This window comes from Neovison vison, chromosome 12, assembly GCF_020171115.1.
Source record: "Neovison vison isolate M4711 chromosome 12, ASM_NN_V1, whole genome shotgun sequence".
Taxonomy (NCBI): domain Eukaryota; kingdom Metazoa; phylum Chordata; class Mammalia; order Carnivora; family Mustelidae; genus Neogale; species Neogale vison.
The window spans coordinates 103,725,264-103,749,850 of NC_058102.1; the positions used below are offsets into that span (position 1 = coordinate 103,725,264).

At 41.6% G+C, this 24,587-nt stretch overlaps 1 protein-coding gene across 1 annotated transcript in view; it reads right to left on the minus strand.

The window, feature by feature from the left end:
• Positions 1-6,306: 6,306 nt before the first annotated feature.
• The window catches only part of NDUFA9 (NADH:ubiquinone oxidoreductase subunit A9), a 35,541-nt gene continuing 17,260 nt past the window's right edge, over positions 6,307-24,587 (minus strand). The window contains exons 6-11 of the mRNA XM_044226544.1: positions 22,799-22,901; positions 18,630-18,697; positions 17,366-17,442; positions 11,915-12,010; positions 9,224-9,290; positions 6,307-6,602 (exon numbers count right to left, since the gene is read on the minus strand). Coding sequence (XP_044082479.1) covers positions 6,432-6,602; positions 9,224-9,290; positions 11,915-12,010; positions 17,366-17,442; positions 18,630-18,697; positions 22,799-22,901 — 582 coding nt within the window. The 3' untranslated portion in view covers positions 6,307-6,431. The remainder of the gene's footprint in view (positions 6,603-9,223; positions 9,291-11,914; positions 12,011-17,365; positions 17,443-18,629; positions 18,698-22,798; positions 22,902-24,587) is intronic.

Below are 24,587 nucleotides of genomic sequence, written 5' to 3' on the forward strand. Positions count from 1 at the left end.
TCTACTGGCTAAGTGAGGATGAAGATGAGAGAGGGCCAGCCACACCATCTTCCTGGACCCCAGCCGAGGAGCACAGAAGAGATTTAGGTTACCAAGCTAGGAATTTTTAAAAAATAATTACTTACTTATTTGAGAGAAGGAGCATGAGAGAGAGCACAAGCCGGGGGAAGGGGCAGAGGGAGAGGAAGAAACAGACTCCCCGCTGAGCAGACCACCCCCCCTCCAATGCGGGACTTGATCCCAGGACCAGAGTCGAAGGCAGATGCTTAATTGACTGAGCCACCCAGATGCCCACCAGGCTTTTAATTATTACCTGAGACTAGGCATCCTCATGATGAAATTGTGCCTTGAGATTTTATTACAAAATTAAAAATTATTCTTATATGATCAAGACTAGAACAATTTGGGGTCAGATGGAGTTTTCACCTAAGAATAAGATGAGACTCTCCCTACCCCATTCATTCAGCAAATACTTGAGTGCTGACTAGATTTCTACCACTGTTTTAGATGTTGGGGACATCACAGTGAATATGACAACAAGTCCTGGTCTCATGTGGTTACATTCTAGTATTGAGATTTTATTTTATTTTTTTTAAAGATTTTGTTTATTTATGTGACAGAGAGAGAGCACAAGCAGCGAGAGCATAAGAGGTAGAGGGAGAAGCAGACTCCCCACTGAGCAAAGGACCCTGAGATGATGACCTGATCCGAAGGCAGATGCCCAACCGATTCAGACACCTAGACGCCCAGTCAGTTTTAAGGAAAAGTTGAGAGATAGAAATCAGCATTGCATTTTGGATACACTGGGAAAAGTTTTTGTTTAATATATATTATCATACCACCATTACTATCAGCCCACACTGTCCAGTGTTGAAGCTAATCTTCCATCTGTGGTCCGACTCCTATCCCATCCACTTCCTTCAGGACCAGACACCCCAGACTACACAGGCATCATCCCAGAACATTAAGGTGCTTGCATCTATGTAACCCCCTGCCCTTCTCCCCACCCCATAAGAGGGCCTTATCACTCCCTCAGCCTGACTAAACTTTGGATGGGTTTCTTCCTGACTCTAGGCCCCTGACCTCCCCTAGAGCATTTCCTTTAGAGAATGTGTAAAGTCTTTCTCTGCCCCTTTGGGATATATGTAAATATTTTTTAAAAGCTTTCAGTCAATTTTACAACCCAGGAATGTCTTCCTCAAGGACATCCCTTTGAAATGTGATTATCAAGAAGATAGCACCCCATGTCCAGTCTCTGTATTGTGACTTGGGCACCTTGCTCCAATGTGTAGAACCACATCCTGTCATACAGTTTAGAACGGTTTATTTTCCCTTTGGATAAAGCCAGTGAACAAAAAAGATAACCGATGACCTCCTTTTACCCTGGGCCTCGTGGAATCCAGATGGCCTACTGTCCACCAGGACTTCTTCTCCAGCTCACCCTCAGCCCTTAAGAATCCTCCCACACTCTGCTTTAGCAGAGTTGAGCTCAGACTTAGCTCCGGTCTCTCCCTTTGATTGATAGTCTCTTTCCCTCCCTTGCAATAATCCTTTCAATAAAACTTCTCCCTAAGTCTGAATTTGCTTTTTATTTGACACCCTTCAAACTTCTGCCCTGCTCTTACTCCATTCTCTCTTAGGTCTTTCCTTCACCAGACAGATTTCCTCAAATATGCCTTTCATTCCCTATAGCTCCCACTCATTTCATAACCTTCTAGGATATAAATCTATCTGTGTTTTTCTCCTGAGCATCCTTAAACCCTTCCTGGAACAAGTCTCCCATTTTATAGCCAGAGAGATCCAGGTTCGAAAACCAGCTCAGCTACTTACTAATGTGGCAATTCACTTTCTCTAAATCCCTGTTTCCATTATTTGGAAAACAGGGATTACTCCCTCCCTCAGGAAAGACAGCCATTATTTATGAAGTCAGGAAACCAGTAAACGGATTCAGATAGTCACGGTATTTCCAACTTAAATGATTATAGCTAATGTTTACTGAGAGCTTACTATGTGCCAACTTCAGTGTTTTACATTTAATTCCTCACCACAATCCTATGACTTAGGTATTTTTAGGTATTCATCATCTCCATATTACAGACAGTTTTGAGGCTGATAAAGAGAATTTAGGTAATCTGTCCAAATTTCCAGCTGAGAAGTCTTGGAGTTCACCTTGGGACCTAAGTCTGTATAGAGTTTACCTGCTAAAATGGTCACATTCCCCCCTCCTCCCTCTCCCAAAATAATGATGGACTGATAAACTGCCCTCCCAGAAACCTAAAAATTGATATTGAAGTAAAGTAACTACTACTTCTATGTCTTTTTTCCTGGCTGAACTGTGAATTCACTGAGTGGAAAGCATCCTTACATGCCAATCATCCAACACAAGAATGGCCCAAAGGGTAAGACATACACCAGCTGATATTATCTGCTCTCTGTTAGGACTGTGATTTGTGATTTATTCGTATACTCTCAAGAAATCCTCACCACAACCTACAGTGGAGGGAGGGAATAGCAACAACCCAGTCACCCAGCTGCGGAGAGCTGGAGCCCAGGAGGAACCCTGGCTAACTTTAGGGGCTGCATCTTCCCTTAACTTTTATGTTACTAGTCAAATGGATAACAATCTTTAATGCTGGGATGCTGGGACTTTGGACAGTATTATTTGAGCTGAGGAGGACAATATGCATGTGCTAGACATGGACATAAATTGTCCCCTGTGGACAAGTGACCAGGACAGAGATACAAGATCCAAGTGGAGCCTCCTGGGAACAATTTGAGAAAAGTAGAAAGGCTGTCTTCCCTAAGAAACAGAAAATACGAAGAGTCTGGACAGGAGGAGATAAGTAACAGAGAGGAAGAAAATAGTTTTGATTTTGAAAATAGTTTCCTTTAGAAGAGGATTAGGAAAAGTACTGTCTGGTCATGATTTATTCAATGAACGCCCACGGACATTTCCTTCATGGTCAGTTGACTGTCGTGGCATTTTGATTTGGAGCTGAGGCACAATGCCAGGTAACCCAGATTAAACAAGATTCTCAGGAGCCAAGGAAAATGAAAAGGAACATCTCTGGCACTGGCCTAAGGAAGAAGTATGAGAGGATAAGCCAGGGGGACGGCCCAAAGGAACAGTATCAGAGGGGTTGGCTGACCAGGAAGGGTCAAAATCACACAAGTTTGTTTATTGTGCTAATTCATGAAAACCATGAATGATGAATAACAATTTCTGTAACTAGCGAGAGTCAGCACCAGAGGTACTATGGCAGCTTTTTTGCATTCTGAACTTCAACTGTGCACTCTGTCCAAGAGTGTACTGCGGGGGAGGAAAACCAGAGATCAAGTTGGAAGACTGACCCATGGTGTGGCCTAGGCCTGCCTGCCTGGTCGAACGGCCAGCAGAGAACTTGAGGTGCTTGTGTCGCACAACTGGCAGGCAAGAGAGGGGAAACACTACACTTCTGCTCAATGCTGTTTCCGATCTTTAAATTCAAGCACTGCCACAATGCCCAAACCCACCTTTGACCCCCAAGACAAGATTACAACATACTTCTCAAAGATTTCTGTGCATGGATCACAGCAATAGTTCTTAACAGGGGTGGTAGAGTCCCCTTAAGACATCTAGAAACCCTGTGGGTATCTCTGGTTATCGCGATGACTGAGGAGCACCAGCAGCAGGAATCAGGAATGGTAGGAATTGAAACACACTAGAATCTACCTCTATTTTACAGATATAAGAAACATCTGGCATGGGTTTAATATATGCTGATTTTTAAATTTTTTTTTTAGTATTTTACTTATTTGAGAGAGAGCATGAGAGAGAGCAAGTGAGCATGAGTGGAGGTTAAGGGGGTAAGGCAAAAGGAAAGGGAGAAGCAGACTCCCTGCTGACCAGGGGCTCAATCACAGAACCCTGAGATCATGACCTGAGCCAAAGACAGATGCTTAACTGACTCAACCACCCAGGTGCCCCCACACTGCATTTTCTGAGAATACGATCACTATAAACCTAGAAGGGATTATATTTTGTTTTGTTCCGAACTTTGCAAGTAGTTGTTCACTAAATACAGAAGCTGGTACCAAGAACAGTGGGGTGCTCACAGTGTTTCGGTGACCAACACGACCCCTCCCCTGTGATGACAGGCCAGTTTACATCTGTGCCCATTGTGACCGCCTAGCGGAGGCGAGAAAGCAACAACTCCCTCATGCCTTCTGTATGGCTGTGCACACATCGATACACGGGAGTGCATGTTGTTTTATTATGTACTACTTCCATCTCTTGTTTGTACTAATAGGACATTGTATTTTGATTACATGTTGTAGAAGCTAGGACTTTCATATCATATCAGGATAATAAAGGACACATTGGAAACACACAGGAGGTGTTGGCCATGACAGGAAAGAAAAAACTATCCTGACTGAATCATGGTTTTTAGAGAAAGCAAGTATGTGGCACCATGAGTTATGATACAAATGAGAAATAGCACTGCTGGAACATGTAGATTCTGTAAGAGAAGATGCTCTATATTATAGAATTATGATTTCTTTTCAGAGAGCACCCGCCCATCTGTGTGCCTACGGCTGGCTTGTGACCAACCAAGGTGTCATCCGAAATAAGTCATCTGCACTGAAGACAAAAAGGAAAGCTGGTATTGGGTTCCTTTCCCTAGAACACGATTCTCACATCTTACTGTGTAGAATAAACTGCCATGTTTAATAAAAATAAAATTGCTGGGTCTCTTTTTCTAGAGATTCTGATTTAAAATGTCTGGGTGGGGGGGCGCCTGGGTGGTTCAGTGGGTTAAGCCTCTGCCTTCGGCTCAGGTCATGATCCCAGGGTCCTGGGATCGAGCCCCGCATCAGGCTCTCTGCTCAGCAGGGAGCCTGCTTTCCCTCTCTCTCTCTCTCTGCCTGCTTGTGATCTCTGTCTGTCAAATAAATAAATAAAATCTTTAAAAAAAAATGTCTGGGTGGGCCTCAGCCATCTGAGTAATGGGAATGGCCCCACTCGGTTACAGCATTTCTGCACATCGGTGCTTTTCCACCCATGTGCATACACATCTTCCAGGGTCCTTTCTAAAATGCAGATCCTGATCCAAGAGGTAGGGCCTGGCATTCCACATTGCTGCATGTCTTTCCTTCTTTCTTTTTCTAAGATTTGTTTATATGAGAGAGAGAGAGAAAGAACGTACATGAGAGGGAGAAGGGGGGAAGAGGGACAAGCAGACTCCCCACTGAGCACAGTGCCCGACACGGGACTCAATCCTAGGACCCTGAGATCATGACCTGAGCTGGAATCAAGAGTCAGAGGCCTAACTGACGGAGTCTCCCAGGCGCCCCTGGCATTCTGCATTTCTAACGAGCTCCCAGGTGATACAGATGCTATTGGTCCATGATTGCACTGAACAGCACACTTCTGTCCATCTGGGGACAAAAGATTCTGGAGCACGCGAGAGTGCAGATAGAGAACTCACCCTCCACATTCACGCTCCTTACTCTGTGAGGATGAGATGGACATTACCAGAACTGAACAGGGTTTTCCTGGTCACTCCCATCATACTGACCAAGGGGCTGCAGGGCAGTGGAATGCAGGGGCCAACCTTGGGTCAGCACAAATCGTAGTGTGCTGGCTTCGCCACAAATGACGGGAGCTTTTAATCGTACTGCACTGAGGGACTTGCCCTCACCACACCAACTGTTCACATGGATCCTGGCTGTGATGTTAACAACTTTTATAAAAAATTTTAATTCCTAAACATTGGCATTACCGAACAGAGCCGCGGCCTTGCCTCTGCACAGGAGAGAACCCACCCGCACCCACAGATCTGAAATCACCTAGATGTTGTCCAGACAGCAGCAGGACAAAGGCCTCGGGGAGTTCAGATCCAAGCAGAGGACTGAGGAATTACTGCAAGTCATTGGAGAACCCACGTCTACAGACAATGTTTCTACATGTACTAATTAGTTTTTTAAGTGTATGTAGATGTCATTAAGACAAATCTTTGAAAATACCTTAAGTGTGAATAATTCAGGTTAGTTATGGGATACTATATACCTTCTCAGTTAATAGATATTAAAAGACAATCACATATCACTCAGGGTCATCACAATAGCTGGACATTAAAAAGGGGTCCTTATCTTCCAGAACATGTGCCAGAAATAGCCTGACATAGGGAAATTCAAATCCTTCAATATCTCAAAGAATAAGTGATATATATCATTATTAAATATATATTTAAAGAAATTATGTATAAATTCTAAATGACTGAATTTCTCATCTTGTAAGTGAGGAAAGAAAAAGCTGCAGCAGAATTTATCCTCAGGTGATTTAATAGACGGATCTTATTCATTATATACAGGATTTTCTGACGACAGTGGGCTGGTCACCAGTCGGGTAAACCAACAGACACGGAAAGCCCGGGGCAGCACAGGGGCCACTAAAAGTTGACAGTCTTGGCTGGCTTCACATCTTCAATATCGGACAATAGCCAGCGGTAAGTACGGTGGCGCCGCAGCACCTCGATGGCCTTGAGCTCCAGGGGTGTGGCCTGAATTCCAAGGTCTTCCAAGCCAGGCAGGTGAGGCGACAGCATGTCTGTGATGTGAAGCTGTGGACACACAGAACCACAGAGAACTCTGAGAACTGACCAAGAACACAAAGTGCTATCTCACTGACCCCTGAAACACTCAAGCTGGCCTGAGTCCCATTACCGAGACTTGTTTCCAAAGGACACATGCTGGTTTTGATTCCTGGACCTCACTAAAAGTAGACCACAGAAAAAGAGCTTTAAAAAGAAAAAGGCAAGGTCACCAAATATCAGCGTAAAGGTCCCCAGCACTGCCACGAACAAGGAACACTGGCTCCAGATGAGCCATTCCCCAGACTGAACGAGAAATCAATCTGCAATGGAGAAGCGCCAGCCACATCATCACAGTGGCTTCACAGGAGGTCCAGGAAGAAAATAAAACAGAGGCTAATGCAGAACCAGCCCATTCCCCAATTCTCCCTTGTGCATGGGCTTCCTGCTTCCGTTTGCACTGCTGCATTAGGGAGATAATTGGTGTTTATTCCTTGCTAAGAGATAATCCATTAACCTTTGTGCTTCTACTATACTTTGCCTGGTTGACCGATGCTCGCCACAGATCTAAAAACACCAAACCCATCTTGTTTGTAGAGAAGGAGAATGAGCTGGAAGACTTCCACGATCCCAAACCATCCACAAGCGCATGAAGAGAATCAGTGTGTATATAAAGCACCTCACTCCTATATCCTCCCCACCTGACTAAGTCTGCAATTTTTACTGAAATGCTAAGAAGCAGCCTCCAAATCGAAAGCCCATTCAGCCTACTGTATTTATCAAAGCCCACTCCATTATCAGTGTAAGAGGCACATTTGCACAAGACACTCTCAAGTATTTGGACAGTCAGTCCTCCTGTCCAGTTTTTCAGGAATGTAGAAGGGATATCTTGAAAACAGTCTCAGCTTTCTGGACACAGCTGATCAGAAGGGAGGATCATGCTTGTCCCATCCACATCTGTTCCCCAAGGACTACTTTCTCATCTTCTCTCTGTTTTAACTTTTAGGTAACACTCAAAGGATCATTTGACTATTCTTGTTGAGAAAGGTCAACAGGTCTTCAAATGTAGAGACAATATGGAATTTTTATTTTATTTTGTGTTCTTCTTCAAAACACTTCTACATGCAGTGTGGGAGACTAGCATGGGAGACAGCAAGACAGAAAGAACCAAAGCTCTGGAACCCAACACTCTGTAAGGGGACAAAACAGGCACCCCGAAACTGGTCAAGAGAATACGAAAGGAATAACTGACCTACTTGGATTAGGGTAGGCAGAGTGGAGACCTTTCTTTAAGCCAAAAATGTTCAATGCTATTACATACACTTTCAGAATACAAAGTTGGAAAAACAAAAACAAAAACAAACAAACAAAAAACCAAAGGGCCAGGAGAAGCAGGAGTAGTTAATATTTGGCATATATTTTGAGGGTTGCCTGAATAATACCCACTGATGGTCTATGGCTGTGCTCCATAAAACAGCAGCTGCTGGACAAATGTGGTAGTCTTCATTTAAGTTTAAATTAATTAAAATTAAATAAACTTCAAACCTTATTTCTTCAGTTGCACTAGCCGTTATTTCAAATGTTCAACAGTTGTACGTTGCTAGTCTCTATGTTTTGAACACTGCAGATTACAGAACATTCCATAACTGCAGAATGTTCTGCTGGACAATACTGGTTTAGACTGGTAAGAGAAAGTAATAAATCAGGGGAGAATTCCTAAATTTTTGGCTTGAGCAACAGAGAGAACAGTGATCTCATTAATTAAAAGGAGAGAGGCCAGGAGAGAAGCAGGTTTGCAGTTCTAATTGCGGAGATGTTAAGTTTCAAAAAACTGTATAAGACCCAAATACATGTAAGAGTCTGCAGCTGGGAAGGGTGAGGGGCAATTCAAGGCTGGAGATAAAAATGCAGCCGTGAGCTCACAGATAGCAGCTGGAGCACGAGAGGAGGGGAGAGTCGTTCAGAGGTTAAGCAAAGATACAAAAGGGCTGAGGACAGAGCTTGTCAGTCCCCCAACATTTACAGATCAGGGAGAAGAGGGTAAACCAGGAAGAGAAACTGAAAAGCATGGCCGAGTGAGAGGAGGAAAAAGCAAGGGAATATGGAGACGGCCAGGAAACAGACTGGCAAGTGAGGGTTCACAGGGAGAAGGGATGGTCATAGGTAGTCCGGATCACATATAACCTGGCAAAGAGCAGTTTGTGGGGAGAAGTGGGAATAAAAGCCTGAATGGAGTGGGTTAGAAAGACTGAGGTAAGCAATGGTTAACAGCAGGAACAGAGAGCTCTTCTGAAGAGTAACGACTCAAAGGGACCCAGACCAACAGGAGGGTGGTTAGAAGGGACAAGGGAGGGCTTCACCTTTAAAAAAAATAGAGCCCTGAAGGCATGTTTGTGTGCTGTTGGGAATGATCTAGCCGAGAAGGAAAACAGATCACATCTGAGAGAAGCCAAAGGAGCATCCCCACAGCCCAAGAAGGCTGAGGGGGGGTGAGTTTCAGGGCCCAAGCTGCGGGGCTTGCTTCAGATATAAGGATAATGGACAACAGCATGCAAATAACCCAGCAAGCAAACAAAAATCAATTCTAACTTATCCATCTCTGTAGTTCTCTGCTCAGTACCTGGCCGGAGAGATATTCATCACATACTCACCCGCTCCACTTTATCCCTTGTCGTCCAGGGTTCAAACGGACTCATTTCAAAGAGTCGTGCTACCCACCTAGAAAAAGGAATAAATACGGCGCATGTGATAGCATTTCCACACCCAGTACTCAAGCTGGCCTCCAAGAAGCACCAGGAGAAAGGCTACCATACAGGCGGAAGCTCACTGACTGTTTTGTTTTGTTTTTAAAAAAATAACCAATGGGGCACCTGGGTGGCTCAGTGGGTTAAGCCTCTGTCTTAGGCTCAGGTCATGATCTCAGGGTCCTGGGATCGAGCCCCGCATCGGACTCTCTGCTCAGCAGGGAGCCTGCTTCCCCCTCTCTCTGCCTGCCTCTCTGACTACTTGTGATATCTCTCTCTCTCTGTGTCAAATGAATGAATAAAAAATCTTAAAAAAAAAAAAATAACCAATATCCTGGCACCCCTACATGTGAGTTTACCTTTCCTTTTAAGCTAACCCAGCCCGACTGCCGTAGCTTGTGGCAGTCCTGTTTTCCACGGAAGATACAACAAATCCGAACAAATGAAAATTAAAATAAAGCCATTACTACCAACAAAATAAACAAAAATATCTGACGTTCAGAGAAGTCAATGCCATCTAATCTAATTTAAACCTCACACATTCAGATATGCTTCTGTTAAAAACACCGGGCAAGCCAAGTAGTAAGCAAGATGCAAACTGTAATCCTTAAAAACAGGGTCCCCTGCTGCCAAAAAAAAACAAAAACAAAAACAAAACAAACAAAAACAAACAAACAAACAAACAAAAAATATCCCAAGGGAACCAAAAAACTTGAAAAGTAAGGAGATGCCAAAGACAAAAATGATTCAAATCAGGAAGCAAACAGAAAACCCAGGACAAGAGTGCCACCTGCCTCAATTAATGGCATCTCTCCACTCATGAAAATAGGGTTTTCCTTATCTGCCGAGCTCCTGTTAAGTATCCTCAGAGCAGGGGGTCTCACCCTGAGTCCGGGGAATCCTAGGAATTCCTCAGGCTCCCCACAGAGCACTGGGGCAAAGGCTGGGTGTGCAGGTTCTAAGGACACCCATCACTACAGCTAGAGCAGCTCTGCCTCTATCTGATTTACCTCGTAGGTCTCCAGTGGGTCACTGAATGCGGGGCTCCACGGCTTTCTAAAAACTTAAAAACATCATTCTAGTATGCGTAAAAAAATAAAAAAGCAAGCTGAAGGTGGGTCAGAATTTCCCCAGGAGCAAATAAAGTCTCCGAGTCCAGACAACCGGTCCAGATGGCACTATACTGGGCTATTACAGCGTAATTAAAACACCCCCAGCAAACCTCCAACTCTGTGCTCTGGCTGGGTGTTACCAGAGAACTTCCATTCTCCGCTTCTGTGTCCTCGACAGGCCACTCCGTGTACATATGCCAACTCCACTACGCGGTAATTCTCAATTTCCTGCTCAGCCAAGAAAGCAGCTCCCTGCAGTCTGGCTTATGGCCCCTGCGCTGCACCAAAGCCACTATCAAAATGACCTCACTACTGACTCCAGTGGACACTTTTAAGTCCTTCACCTCGTCTGACTTTTCTGTAGCCTTTCATTCCACAAACACTGACAAAGTGCCTACTGTGTGCCAAGCACTTTTCCAGGTGTGGGAGACACAGAAGTGAACAAATAGCCAGGATCCCCTTCTTGAAACAGTCATTTCCTCCCTAAAACACCCCCTCCTATCCCTATCTAGGCTTCCAAAATGTTCCACTTCTTTCACCTAAATGTCTGATGACTCACTTTGAGCCTCTTGATAAATTTCTCTGACACTGCAGGTCCTTTAAACAGAGGTATTCCTGCTTGGCCCCCAACTCTACTCCTTCATGTGCGCTATGTGCTCTTCCCTACCCACGTCACTCACAGAGTACTGAGGATGAAGGAGACGACTTAACAAACAGAACACCCCAATGACCAGTATCATCACGCTGCAGTCTGCCTATTTTTCCAATACCTGTGTTAGATCACAAGCTTTTTAAGGGTTTAGAATAATATCTTGAGTCCCTAGTGCCTTGCCTCAGACATAGAGGGCATTTGGGAAATATTTGTTGAATGAATTCAGGAGTGAAATGCCATGTTGGTTTGTAAGTCAATCCCTGGCAAACTGGATGTGAAGGTCTCCCCGACCAGACCACGAGTATGTGACATGATCATTCTGATATTCTAAACCTGCAAAGGGAAGAAGTGAACCAAGAAGCAAGACATGAAGAAAGAAGATAAGGTATCACAAAATCAAGTGTGAATCAACCCAGCTCCTTTCCCCAGTGACGTGACCAGATTGGTTTAATAAAGAAAGATCCTTTCCCACATCTGGGAGAGAGGAATGAAACAAAGGGAAACCTGATTGTTCCTTTATACAACCTGCCAAGCAAGACACTTCTCCAAATTAAAAACCAGTGGTTTCTAATGAGGGAATTTGAAGAACTGCAGATTTAACCTCTTAAAACACATTGTTTTTCTCACCCACACTAAGCACATTTCCCTTTCTTTGACACCTCTGGTTCTGTCCTAGAGTAACACCAAGACATCAGAAGCACCTCCGAGTTAGAGATTCAGAAGCTCTACTGTAACAAACATTCTCCCTATAACTTATCCTAGATGACAGCATTACAAACAAATGTATGGCGTTAGCTCTATTTTAGAAGGCATAAAAAGAAGCACTTTACTTACCGATAGGCAAAATGTGGCAAAGGATATGGCAGAAAGGGTCTGTGAGCCACAGCAAAGGCATACTGTACCAGGTCGAAAAGGAGGTACCGATTGGGCCTACAAAAAGAAAATTTGTAGTTCCCCAAATTATTCGCTCCTTACAAATTTTTTTTAAATTTAACAAACTAACATTTTTCTTATGAAAGACGAAACACATAGCACTATAGTTAATACAGATTGGCACAAAGAAAACTCACCCATAATCCCATCAGAGATAAAGTTAATATATTTAATGCAGCCTTCTCATCCCCTTACATATATACCTTTTTTTATTTTTACAAATGTAAGACTACACAGGTCTTCCTATTCTGTAATGCCTTTCATTTAACATTAAATCCCAATCACCTTTTTATGTCACTCAATATTCTAGTGCATGTTTAACAGTCACATAAATTGCACTGCATACAATCATAACTATTGGATAAATTCCCAGTCTCGGGGATATTTAAGTAATTAAAATATATTTTTCTTTTATGAGATAATGCTACAATGGCACTCTTACAGTAAACATTTGTACTTATCCATAATTATGTATTTATAGTGTATTGTACAATGGAATTGGCTCCAACTATGCTTGGAAAATTTAAGGCTTTTATTGAATATTTCCAAACTGCCTTCCAAAAAGGTCGTTATCAATTCACATAAATTCACATAAGATGCTAGCAGCCCCCTCACCAAAAATGAGTTTAGTCATAAAACTGTTGCCAATCTGCCCTAATAATGGTACCCCAACATTCTGATTTGCATTACTTTAACGACAGAGATTTTTTTTTTTCTTTATATAGTTTTGGCCACATACACTTCATTTCTCTTTCTTCCTGAAGCCCTGTCTATAAAGAATGATTTCTAAGAATTCTTTATATGGGGGGGGGCGCACTTGTGCATACATGTGATGATGCGTAGGGGGAGGGGAGAGGAAGAGACAGACTCCCACCGAGGAGAGAGCCTGATGCGGCGCTCGATTCCAGGACCTGGGGACCAGGACCCAAGCCAAAGGCAGACACTCAGCTGACTAAGCCTCACAGGTGTCCCAGAATTCTTTACATTTTAATGACATAGTTGGAAATATTTTTTGCTGTTTTTATTTTGCTTTTTAATGTTTAAGTGTTTTGTGACATACACAAGCTTAAATATTTCATTTAAGCAAAAGTTCTGATATATTTTATGGTTTGATTTTATATTTAGAAAATCCCTCTTGGGCACCTGGGTGGCTCAGTGGGTTAAAGCCTCTGCCTTCGGCTCAGGTCATGATCTCAGGGTCCTGGGATCGAGCCCTGCATCGGGCTCTCTGGCAGGGAGCCTGCTTCCACCTCTCTCTCTCTCTGCCTGCCTCTCTGCCTACTTGTGATCTCTGTCTGTCAAATAAATAAAATCTTTAAAAAAAAAAAGAAAGAAAGAAAAGAAAATCCCTCTTTAGTAACTAGTGACATAAATTCCCACTTTTTTTTTTTTTTAAAGGATTTTATTTGAGAAAGAGAGCATGAGAGGGGGTAGGGTCAGAGGGAGAAGCAGACTGCCCACTGATCAGGAAGCCTAATGTGGGGCTCGATCCTGGTACTCCAGGATCATGACCTGAGCTAAAGCAAATGTTTAACCAACTTGAGCCAACCAGGTGCCCCCCCACGTATCTTTCTAATGTTTTGAGATTCTTTAATCCATAACATGGTAGATCATTCAGTAAATGGTATTATATCTACATAAGGTAAAGATATAATACCATTTGCTGAATGATCTACCCTTTCCCCATATTTTGAAATGTCACATACTATATTCTTACATATACCTGAGGCTGCTTCTGGACTTTCTATTCCACAGATCTGAACAGTTTTGTCCTGGTATAACCTAGCTTTAATAATTATTATTGCTTATAATACATTGTAATATCTCTTCACCCATTTGCCTAGACCCTTTTGCCTCAGAAAGTCTGTGAGAGCTCAAGAGCTGAATAAACGTAATTAATAAGTGAGAAACTCCTCATTCTAATATTTTAACAAACAAAAACAAAAAAACCATGAAAATGTCAGCGAGGGGAACTATCAGACAAAGGCCTCAAATAGCTTCCTTCAAGTTCCAGAAGGATGTGCAAGGATCACTGCAGGGCATACATGCTATGCCAAAAAAAAAATCTGTAATCTTCACTATGACAAGCAATACTGGTATCAGGGGTAAACTAATTATATGTAATACACTTGCTCTTCAGTTGCTCTGAAGCACTTTGTGTTCCATTAACTGTGACTCAAAGACCCATTTAAGTGCCTCCGCTCACAGAGAAAGGCACACTGAAGCCCGTGTCCTTCCCAGCTTAGCTTTCATGGTTCAGCATTATAGTCATTCCTTTGCAAATACCCTCAGCAAAACCTTGCCCCCAGCTGTCTCTCCACTACACTAGCATAGCCAAGTCCCTCTTCTGGTTCATGCAAGTATCTGCCTTCTTTGTGCCAGAACCCCAGAAAGACAGAACTGGAGAGATAATACAACAGGGCTAACTGACTTCACCTATATTTCTGATCACTAACTTCGAACAGAAGACTCCGTTCTGCTGTGCTACCTTACTCTGCTCTCCTAAGAGCTGTTCTTCTGTGCTCCCCGGGAAAATTTCCTGTCTTTTCCCCAGTCCCTCAAGGTTTCCATATACCTCTCTGACCTACCCCCTGCCTTTTAGCAGATGATCTCCCCACTTATCATCATTTTCTTAACGGTGCCTTCTGAAGTACAAAAGTTTTTCTTTTTGGTGGAGTCTATTTTTTATCACTTTTTATGATTTTTATCACTTTTATCTATTTTTATGAAGTATGCTGTTGATATCACATCAAAAAAATCTCTGCCTAGGGGCACCTGGGTGGCTCAGTCGGTTAAGCGTCCAACTCTTGGTTTTGGTTCTGGTCATGTCTCTGGGTTGTGAGATCGAGCCCCGTGTCCAGCTCCGCACTCAATGCCAAGTCTGCCTGACAGTCTTTCACCCTCTCTCCCCCTCCCCCTTTGCTCTTCGCCCCACTCGCACTCTAAAATACACACATACATACATAAATAAAATCTTAAAAAAATAAAATAAAAAAAACCTCTGCCTCGCCCAAGGTCTAGATCATTTTTCTTCCAAAAGTTTTATAACATTAATTCTTACATTTAGGTCTCTAATATATTCTGAGTTAATTTTTTCATGTATTGTTTGAAGTTAAGGCCCCATGTTCTACTTTTTTTGCATATGGATCTCCCAGGACCATTTAAGGAAAAGATTATTCTTTCCCCACTGAAGTGTCACAGCACTTTTGTCAATAATCAAACATCTATAAACACAAAGGTTGATTTCCAGACTATCAGTTCTGATAATTCATCTATATTCTATTCTCATGCCAATATCAGTCTTTATAACTATGGTTTTAGAGTAAGTTTCGAAATTAGGAAATTTAACTTTATTCTTCTTTGTCAAATTGGTTTTGGCTATTGTGGATCTCTGCATTTCCATATAAATTTGGAATTCATTTGCCAATTTTTGCCAAAACAAAAAAGAACAAAAAAAAAAACAAAAAACCTCCTGGAATATGGATAGGATTGGCTTGAATCAACAGACGAATTTGGGGGAAACTGCCATTTTAACAATATTGGCTCCTTCAGTTCATGACCATGAGATGTCTTTCTGTTTACTTAACTCTTCTTTAATTTCTCTCAGCAGTGTTTTGCAATGTTCTAGATACAAGTCTTATTTTTGTTAAATTTATACCTATGTATTTTATTCTTTTGATGCTATTGTGAATAAAATTATTTTATATTTATTTTCAGATTGTTCATCTGCAAATATATGGAAACCCAGCTGCATATGCTGATCCTGTACCTTGTGACCTTGCTGACTTTATCAGTTCTCACATTTTTATGTATATATGGGTCTATAATAGGTATTTAATGAACAAATGATGGAATAAACCAAGATCCTATAGTTAATAACTATGAAAAAACTAGGAGCAAAATTAAGGTCTTATGCTTCTGTCTTCACCTCAAAGTGTCCGAGAAATATGCCAAGTTTTCCCCTGTGCTACAGAGATAGACAGAGAAGCGCAGATGCCTGGCTACACTTACAGCAGTCACAAAATACGTACGTTGCCGTGCCGAGCACTGCTCTCCCACCAATGTGCCCAACAAGTATGGCGCACAACAGCCTAGCAAAGAGACTGGAGGTCTCTTTCCCTCAAGGTAAAAAGGGAAAGGGCTAAGAGTTATTTCCAGCAAGTAGTAAGCAAAGTCTGTAAAGCCAGTTCTATTTTCTTTTCATCGGAATCCTAGTCTGACTGGAATCAGATGTCTTTGAGTCTAGTGATTTATGGACCCTGAGCTGAACACAGTTTTTGTAGCTAATTCTCCTGGCGTATGTAACTGTGCTAACACAGTGAATGAGAAACTCAGAGAGAGGCACACATCCTGCAGCTGCTAGATATGGAAATGTAATATGGTTTTTAACACTGACAAAAATTTTACTAAACTAAGCCTTTAACAAGTGAAAAACATAACAATGTATGAATTCATAATTCTCAGAATATATACTATGCTTCCTGGCTTAGAAAGAAAAGCATCTTTTCTCTGGAAGTAAATATTTCTTAGAAATTACGCTATCACTTAATTGTTAATCAGATTCTCACCCTTCATGGACATCAGATGTCATCAGTTTGCTTCAAAGAATGATAGGGTTCTAGGCCAATTTTTAGGTGGATTTAGTATCTATCAACCTGGAAGACTGAATCTTCACTTTTTAGTTTTAATTAAGTCAGAAAAGAGGTTCTAAACCCAGCTGTAGCAAGATTTAAGAAAATCAGGCAAGTCACATAGCTTAACTGTGCCCCATGTGTCCTAACAGCAAAGACGGCATATCATGAATGATCAGCGTCACAATACACTACTGTACCCCAAACCAGCCATCTCCAACTGTTTGGGCACAGTGCGATACTCTATCAAAAGCAATTTAATTTTGCAACTGTACTTACTCCCTACAAGTGTTCTGTTTGTGTTTTTGAATCTATAATAATATCCTTTTATATGTTAAAAACATCACTGGAATAGTACAAAACCATCCCTGGTGATCATTGGACAAAGTATATGTAACAGTCTAGGGCAGTTGGTTCTCTCAGACTTTGATGACAGAAAAATCACTTATTAAAGCAGATTCCCCAGTTCACTCAAAATTCTGATTTAAAGGAATCATTCAGGAGATTCTGACTATAGTGGACTTTGGACAGCTCTTTGAAACACACTGACCTCGGAGCTAGTGAATAAAATTTCTGGAATAAATACCATAGAGGAAAAAAACTAAAAATGCAACAAATGAAACTGTAGTGACATGTTTAGAAGTTACTGTTCTTATAAATCATTACAATTTGTTCATTTGAACAGGGAGCACAATTTTAAGGTCAAACTCTAGTCACCTACCCAACGAAGGCAAAAGATTTCCCTCTGGAATCTGGATCCTTAATTGCATTAATAATTCCTTTTGATACATCTACAACCTGTAAGAAATCGTAACACATGTTTAAGTAATTGTCAAAAGAGAAAAACAGGGATGGGGAAAGGGAGGGTGGGAGGAAGGAAAGCAGGCCACATCAGTCACAACCAAAAAATAAAAAATAATAAAAAGAAATTAAAATAATGGCACTGTCCATTTGAAAAAGCTCCTTAAAAAACCCACTCCTCAAGGCCTCAAATGATCTGCATATTGGAAGGTTCACCTAAATGTTTTTTCTGGTCAGCACATGTTCACGCTCAGACGGCTGCTGAGGCCCTTTGATTGGACTGTGCCCACTATCTCTGCAATCTCACCCCTTAACACTCGTCTTAACGCTGTTACCAAGCTGTCACAAGTTAGTAGGCAGAATCCTCCGGAACTGCCAATATCCTACTATTCTGACTTGCCCATTTTATATGGGCACATATAAACAGACCCTGTGGTTTTCAACAGGGGTGATCTTAGCCTCACCTGGAAGGCCCTTTTGGCAAAATGCCTGGATAGATTTGTAGCTGTCATAACTAGGGAGGTAGTGCTACTGCCATCTGGTGGTTAGTGGCCAGGAATGCTGCCAAACATTCTACAACAGCCACTCCAACAAAGAATTATCTGGCCCAAAATGTCAACAGTGCCACAGATAAGAAAGCCTGGCTTCGACAAGCTCTTATGGAACCCAACATACTCTTACCTCTGGACCCCGGTACTTCTGTTCCTTCTGCTTGGAATGCTCTTCCCCAACCCCCTTCGTCTGACATGCTACTAGTCATCTTTGAGGTCTCACCTTAGATGTTCCCTGTGGGAGGCCGTCCCTGACCCTGAAGCCTGGATTCAGTGTCCCTCTGCTGTAATTACATACTCCTTTCCCCATCACAGCACTTACCACACTGCATGACAAATGCTTTGCAAGCCTGCCTCTGACTGAGGCCAATGTGAGGAGAGCAATTTGTGTCTCATTCATATCTCGATGTTCCCAGTGATGTGTACAGTGTGCCTGGCACATTCAACTTATTTTTCTTATGTGAGTGAACAAGTGAACACAGAGATACGCGTGCCTCTTAGGTAAACTGAGAAGCAAGCAGTTGGAGCAAGTCGAAAAGAAGAAAATGATGGAGCTACAGGAGTAGATTAAAACCAGAAAATGGATCACCTGAATCTGGATCCAGCCAAAGCCCCTTCATCCAGGGTACTTACGTATACTGGTTGTTTCACCGTCTTCTTGCCCAAGGAAATAAGAGGTACACCACCAAACCAGCGAATATCTGGCAGAAGAAAGAGAAGTATGCTAAGAAGTCCTCAACTACTAGAAGCCTCACCAAACTCCACATGCTCCAGGTTAGCAGAATCATTCAGCATAACTGAAATAACGGAATAAATGTAGCTGACACTGAGAAAGCTAATGGGCAGCTAGGCCAAATATTGAAGGATGTGGAAAGGAAGGGAAAATGGTCAAATGGCTTGGCCACTTGGTGCACAGTCACTCCCAAGACTGGACAATTACTGCACCCCATCCCAAGGAGGAACATGGGAATCAACAGATCAGCAATACATATGGGTAACTCAGAAAAAGACTCTGATAAAAAAATGGGAATTTATAATATGACGACTACATTACCACAAATATGTGGGAAATGAAAAGATTACTTAATACATGGTGTTGAGACAATCATTTATTAAAATGAAGAAAAAAGGAGAGGATGAGAGGGAGGGAGAAAAGGCTTAGATCTCACCATAAACCAAAGCAAATACCAAATGGATTAAAAGTAAAGGCAAAAAAAAAAAGCCTTACAAAAATTTTTTAAAGTAGACATTATTTATAAAAGCATCAAAAAGATTGAAACATTCAGGAATAAGTGTAACCAAGTTGGCTAAAAACTTGCACACTGAAAACTATAAAACATGCTGAAAAAATTTTTTTAAAGATTTATTTATTTATTTGAGAGAGGGAAAGAAAGGGAATGGGAAGAGGGACAGAGAAAGGGGGAGAGAGAGAATGTCAGGCAGACTCCAAGCTGAGGGCAGAGCCTGACACAGGCTTTATCCCACGACCCTGAGATCATAATCTGAGCCAAAACCAAGAGTGGGATGCTTAACCAACTGAGCCCCCCAGGCACTCCTCCTGAAAGAAATTTAATGAAGACACAAATAAATAGAAATGCATCTCATATTCATGTCAAACTACCCAAAGAATCTACCGGTAATGCAAACCCTATCAAAATCCCAATGCTGTATTCTGCAAAAGTATAAAAAGCTCCATTTTAAAATTCATATGGAATCTTCAGGGATCCCAAATAGCCAAAACTATTTTGAGAAAGAAAAACAAAGTTAGATTATTGCAGGGAGGGGGAGATTTCAAAGCTTAGTACCAAACTAGTCATCAAGATCCGAACAGTGGCATAAAGATGGACATATAAGCTAGTGGAATAGAATAGGGAGAAATAACTTTTATATGTATGGTTAAATGATTTTTTTGACACAGTGCCAAGACCATTCAATGGGGAAATGACAGTGTTTTCAATGACATCAGTTTCAATGGTGTTGTGGGAACTGCATATCCACATATAAAAGAATAAAGTTGGACCTTTACCTCACACCATATACAAAAATTAACTCATACTGGATCAAAGACTTAAACATAAGAGGTACAACTACAAAATCCTTATAAGAAAATACGGAGGAAAGCTTCATGACACTGGATATCGCAATGATTTCTTGGCTATGATACTATAAAATAGGAAACAAAAGTAAAAACAGGTAAGAAATGAATCTGGGGAACAGAGGGAAGACAATGACATAATTCAGTCCAAAGCAGAAGATAAATTTTGTTTTATTTTAATTAATTCATTTATTCATTTAGGACATTTCCTGCCCAGTGCAAAGCCCAACACGGAGCCTGAACTCACAACTCTCGATATCAGGACCTGGGCTGAGATGAAGAGTCAGAAGCGTAACCGACTGAGCTATCCACACAGCTCAATGAATTTTATATGTTTTTCATCACAATTTTTCTTAAATTGGAAATTAACAAAGAATGTGAAAAGACATGAGCAATCAGGGTGAAAAAACACAGGATAAAAATATCTAAAGTGGACAAATGAACTGTGGTCCATACATACAATGGAATATTGTTCAGCTATAAAAAAAGAAATGAGCTATCAGCCATATTAAGACATGATGGAAGCTTAAATGCAGAGGCTAAGTGAAGGAAACCAATATGAACAGGCAACACAGCACATGATTCCAACTATATGATATTCTAGAAAAGGAAAACTATGGAGACAGAAAAAGATGAGTGGCTGTCAGGTATTGGAGTGAGTGTCGCAGGGTAAGGAAGGAAGGATAAGTAGGTCGAGCACTGGAGATTTTTAAGGCAATGCAACTATTCTCTGTAATACTCTAATGGTAGGTAGATGTCACTATACATTTGTCAAAATTCACAGAATGTACAACATGAAGAATGAATCCTAATGTAAATTATGGACTTGAGTTAATAATAATGTATCAATATTGGCTCATCAATTTTACAGATATATCACCCTAATGCCAGGTGTTAATAATAGGAAAAGTGGGTGCCTGGGTGGCTCAGTAGGTTAAGCGTCTGCCTTTGGCTCAGGTCATGATCTTGGAGTCCTGGGATCGAGCACACAATGGGCTCCCCGCTCAGTGGGGAGTCTGCTTCTCCTTCTCCCTCTGCTGTTCCCCCTACTTGTGCTGTCAAATAAATAAGTAAAACCTTAAAAAGAAAGAAAGAAACAAACAAACAAACAAAAAAAAACAGAGAAAACTGTTGTGGGCAGAGATCAAGGGGTTAAAAGGTATGTGAGAACTCGGTGCTTTCCACTCAACTTTTCTATAAACCTAAAACTACTCTTAAAAAATAAAATCTGGGGGCACCTGGGTGGCTCAGTGGATTAAAGCCTCTGCCTTCAGCTCAGGTCATGATCCCAGGGTCCTGGGATTAAGCCCCGAATCGGGCGCTCTGCTCGGCAGGGAACCTGCTTCCTCCTCTCTCTCTGCCTGCCTCTCTGCCTACTTGTGATCTCTGTCTGTCAAATAAATAAATAAAATCTTTATAAAAAAATAAAATAAAATCTATAAATTTAAAGCAATGTAATAAACCAACAACAACAAAAAATAAAAGTAAATATAACAAAAGATGTATACCTTTAATATATAGTCTAAATAAATCAGTAAAAAAAAAAATCTCGCAAAACGACAAATACACATAGGCAAAGGCTGTACAAAGAAAACGGAAAGAAAAAATATGAGTAGTTAACAAGGAGAAACAGGAAGCTACTGATAAAACTGCACCTCATTAACCATCCTGGTACCTCCTAGTATTTCCTAGTACTTTCTAGTACTTCCCAGGAGGGTCAGAATCCTCTCCTAATACATAAGTGAGTACACTGAGAGGTAATTGATAATTCGAAAGAATCAGAAACTAAAGCTCGGTTCTTATCGCAGATTTTAAAAATGTATTCTCCCTTCCCACTCCCAAAAATGTACAGGGAAGTTACTTTTTTAACCTGCAAAATCTCAAACTCTCATCACTTAGTCAGGGAGACTGATTTCCTCTGCCAAGACAAGTCAAATCATTACACAAAGAAAGCCTGACAGCAAGCATATCTCGATGCCCAGCCCATGAAAGCAGTTTCCATACCAGTTTAGCAATGGTCAAATTCCTATTTATTAGTCCCTAATCCCATTCCACAGAAGTTCCTATTAACAAGGAAGACTGACACAATCTCAGGATCATGAGATTGAGCCCAATGTCGGGCTCTGCATTCAGTGCGGAGTCTGCTTGAGATTCTCTCTCCCTCCACCCCTCCCCACTGTTCATGCTCATTCACTTTCTCTTCCTCTCTAAAATAAATAAAATATTTCAAAAACAAGGGAGACTCATTACATGCACGTGACAAACTACAATGCCGTCTCTTTGTCTTTCAAAATCAATATCCAAGGGATCTGGCAATCAGACTAAAGTGAGGAAGTAGTTAAGAAGGGCTTCATGTGAAAAATGTAAATAAGGCCAACACTGAAGCATTGACTAGTATGGTGAGATGCGCTACTTCATTTCAGCAACACACCACTCTTGAGACAGACATTTTCAACTCCATTTCAACATACAAGGAAGCTGCCCCTGATACCCTTGCCACAGCCAGTCTCTGCCTCCCAAGACTGCACTCTTCCTGTGAATCTAAAGTGCTTGTTTTCATAGACAGTAATGAAGACCACACTAGGCACTTCTGGGGGACAGAAAATATACCTCAGTCTGCCAAGTCAGAGAACCACTGTTAGCTTGCGCTTAGCTTCAGTCTGGTTAATCTGTATCCTCTTCTCTAGTACTAAGAAAGAACACATACTTGCAAAATGATTGAGGAATCTATCCTCTCTTCCAAAGATGTCCGATGGCTTTATGATAATGGCTTCTGGAAACACATCTCTCACTTCCTTCTCTCCAACAGCCTAAACCAAACAAACAAAAAAAAAAAACAGAGTTCAGAGATGAGTGACAAGAGCTTGCATTCCTTCCACTATCAGGACGTTACTTGTATTTCAAAGGTCAGTTTCTCCAGATTAAGGTAGGATTCATGAAAGTCAGTTACACAGAATTTTTTTTGTTAAATAACATACATTCTTTTTCTGTAAAAACACTTTCACTGATTATTTTATTTGGAAAAAAACAAAAAGGAGAAGAAAGAAACACAATTCTGGTCATTTGCAGTATCTATCAGCTTTCAACCTGACTCTCCTGTCCAGAAGCATTTCATGTAAAAATCCATCTTTCTAGGCCTTTTTGAGCAGGCCCAGTTACTGTCTTCTTTACTTATTTTAAGTTTGTGGTCTTGAAAGCTCTGAAATGTCTTTTCGTAATTCATTTCACACTGTTTAACATTTCCTTTGTCCTGCCTCTAATGGTTCTTGTTAGGCGTCTTCCTATATTTATCCTAGGGAAGCCTACACAGAAGAAAGGAGAAAAATCAGAGTAGAATTTTTCCAGCCTCCATTTTTTTTCCTAACCACAGGTTCCCTGGATGGTATCAACAATATAGCAGGCTGCCAGAGAAAGGAGAGTGTGGTTAGAGGTCACGATATGGAAGTGGCAGCACATGTACTTATCCAAAGGAGTGGGGACAGGCCAGGAAGTTTCCTAACCTCAATACCTTCGCTTGTTACCATCTGCCTCCTAGACAAGGCCTCTTTCCATGCAGGTTTCAGCACCTTGTCCAGCCTTCCTCTCCACCTGCACTGAGACTGAGAGTGACATACATTCCAGATGAACTTGAACCTCTCAGTTTCTAGAGCTTCTCAACTCCAGTGACCTCCTCTCTCCACTTCTGCCCCTTCAACTCATTCAGGCCATGGCCCACATCAACAACTGCAACTGCCCTTCTGAAGCACTACATAAAGACATCCTGCTCTCAGATGGCAGTCTCCCGTACTTCTACCTGCTGCTTCTTCATCACCGGTTCCTGAGATGTCTGGTCATCACCCTCTCAGAGCCCTAGTCTGACGCTACTTTCCTCCACATCAAGCCCTCCTAACTTACCTCAGACTAGATTCCACGGCCCAACTTTTCAATCACTCTCCTACCAATATGGTAAACTACCTCAGCCCTTTTGTCTTTACTCCCCCACCCACCAGGCAAAATTCCAATTCTGAAAGAACCACATTAGCTACCTTCTTTGAGCCATGCACTCCCGCTGCCTGCAGAGCTGGAGGAAAACAAATGCACAAAAAAATCACAAATTGGACAACTCTAAAGCAAAACAAAAACAAAAACAAAACAAACAAACAAACAAAAAAAACCCCACACTACTTAATTAAAAAATGGGCAGAGGATCTGAACAGACATTTTTCCAAAGACGACATACAGATGACCAACAGGTACATGAAAAGGTGCCCAGAATCAATAATCATCAGGGAAATGCAAATCAAAACCTCAATGAGATATCACTTCACACCTATTAGCATCGCGATTATCAAAAAGACACAAAACAATGTTAGTGAGGATATGGTGAAAAAGGAACCCCTGTGCACTGTTGGTGGGAATGTAAATTGGTACACCCACTATGGGAAACAACATGAGGGTTCCTCAGAAACTTAAAAATATAACTACCATATGGTCCAGAAACTCCACTTCTGCTAGTA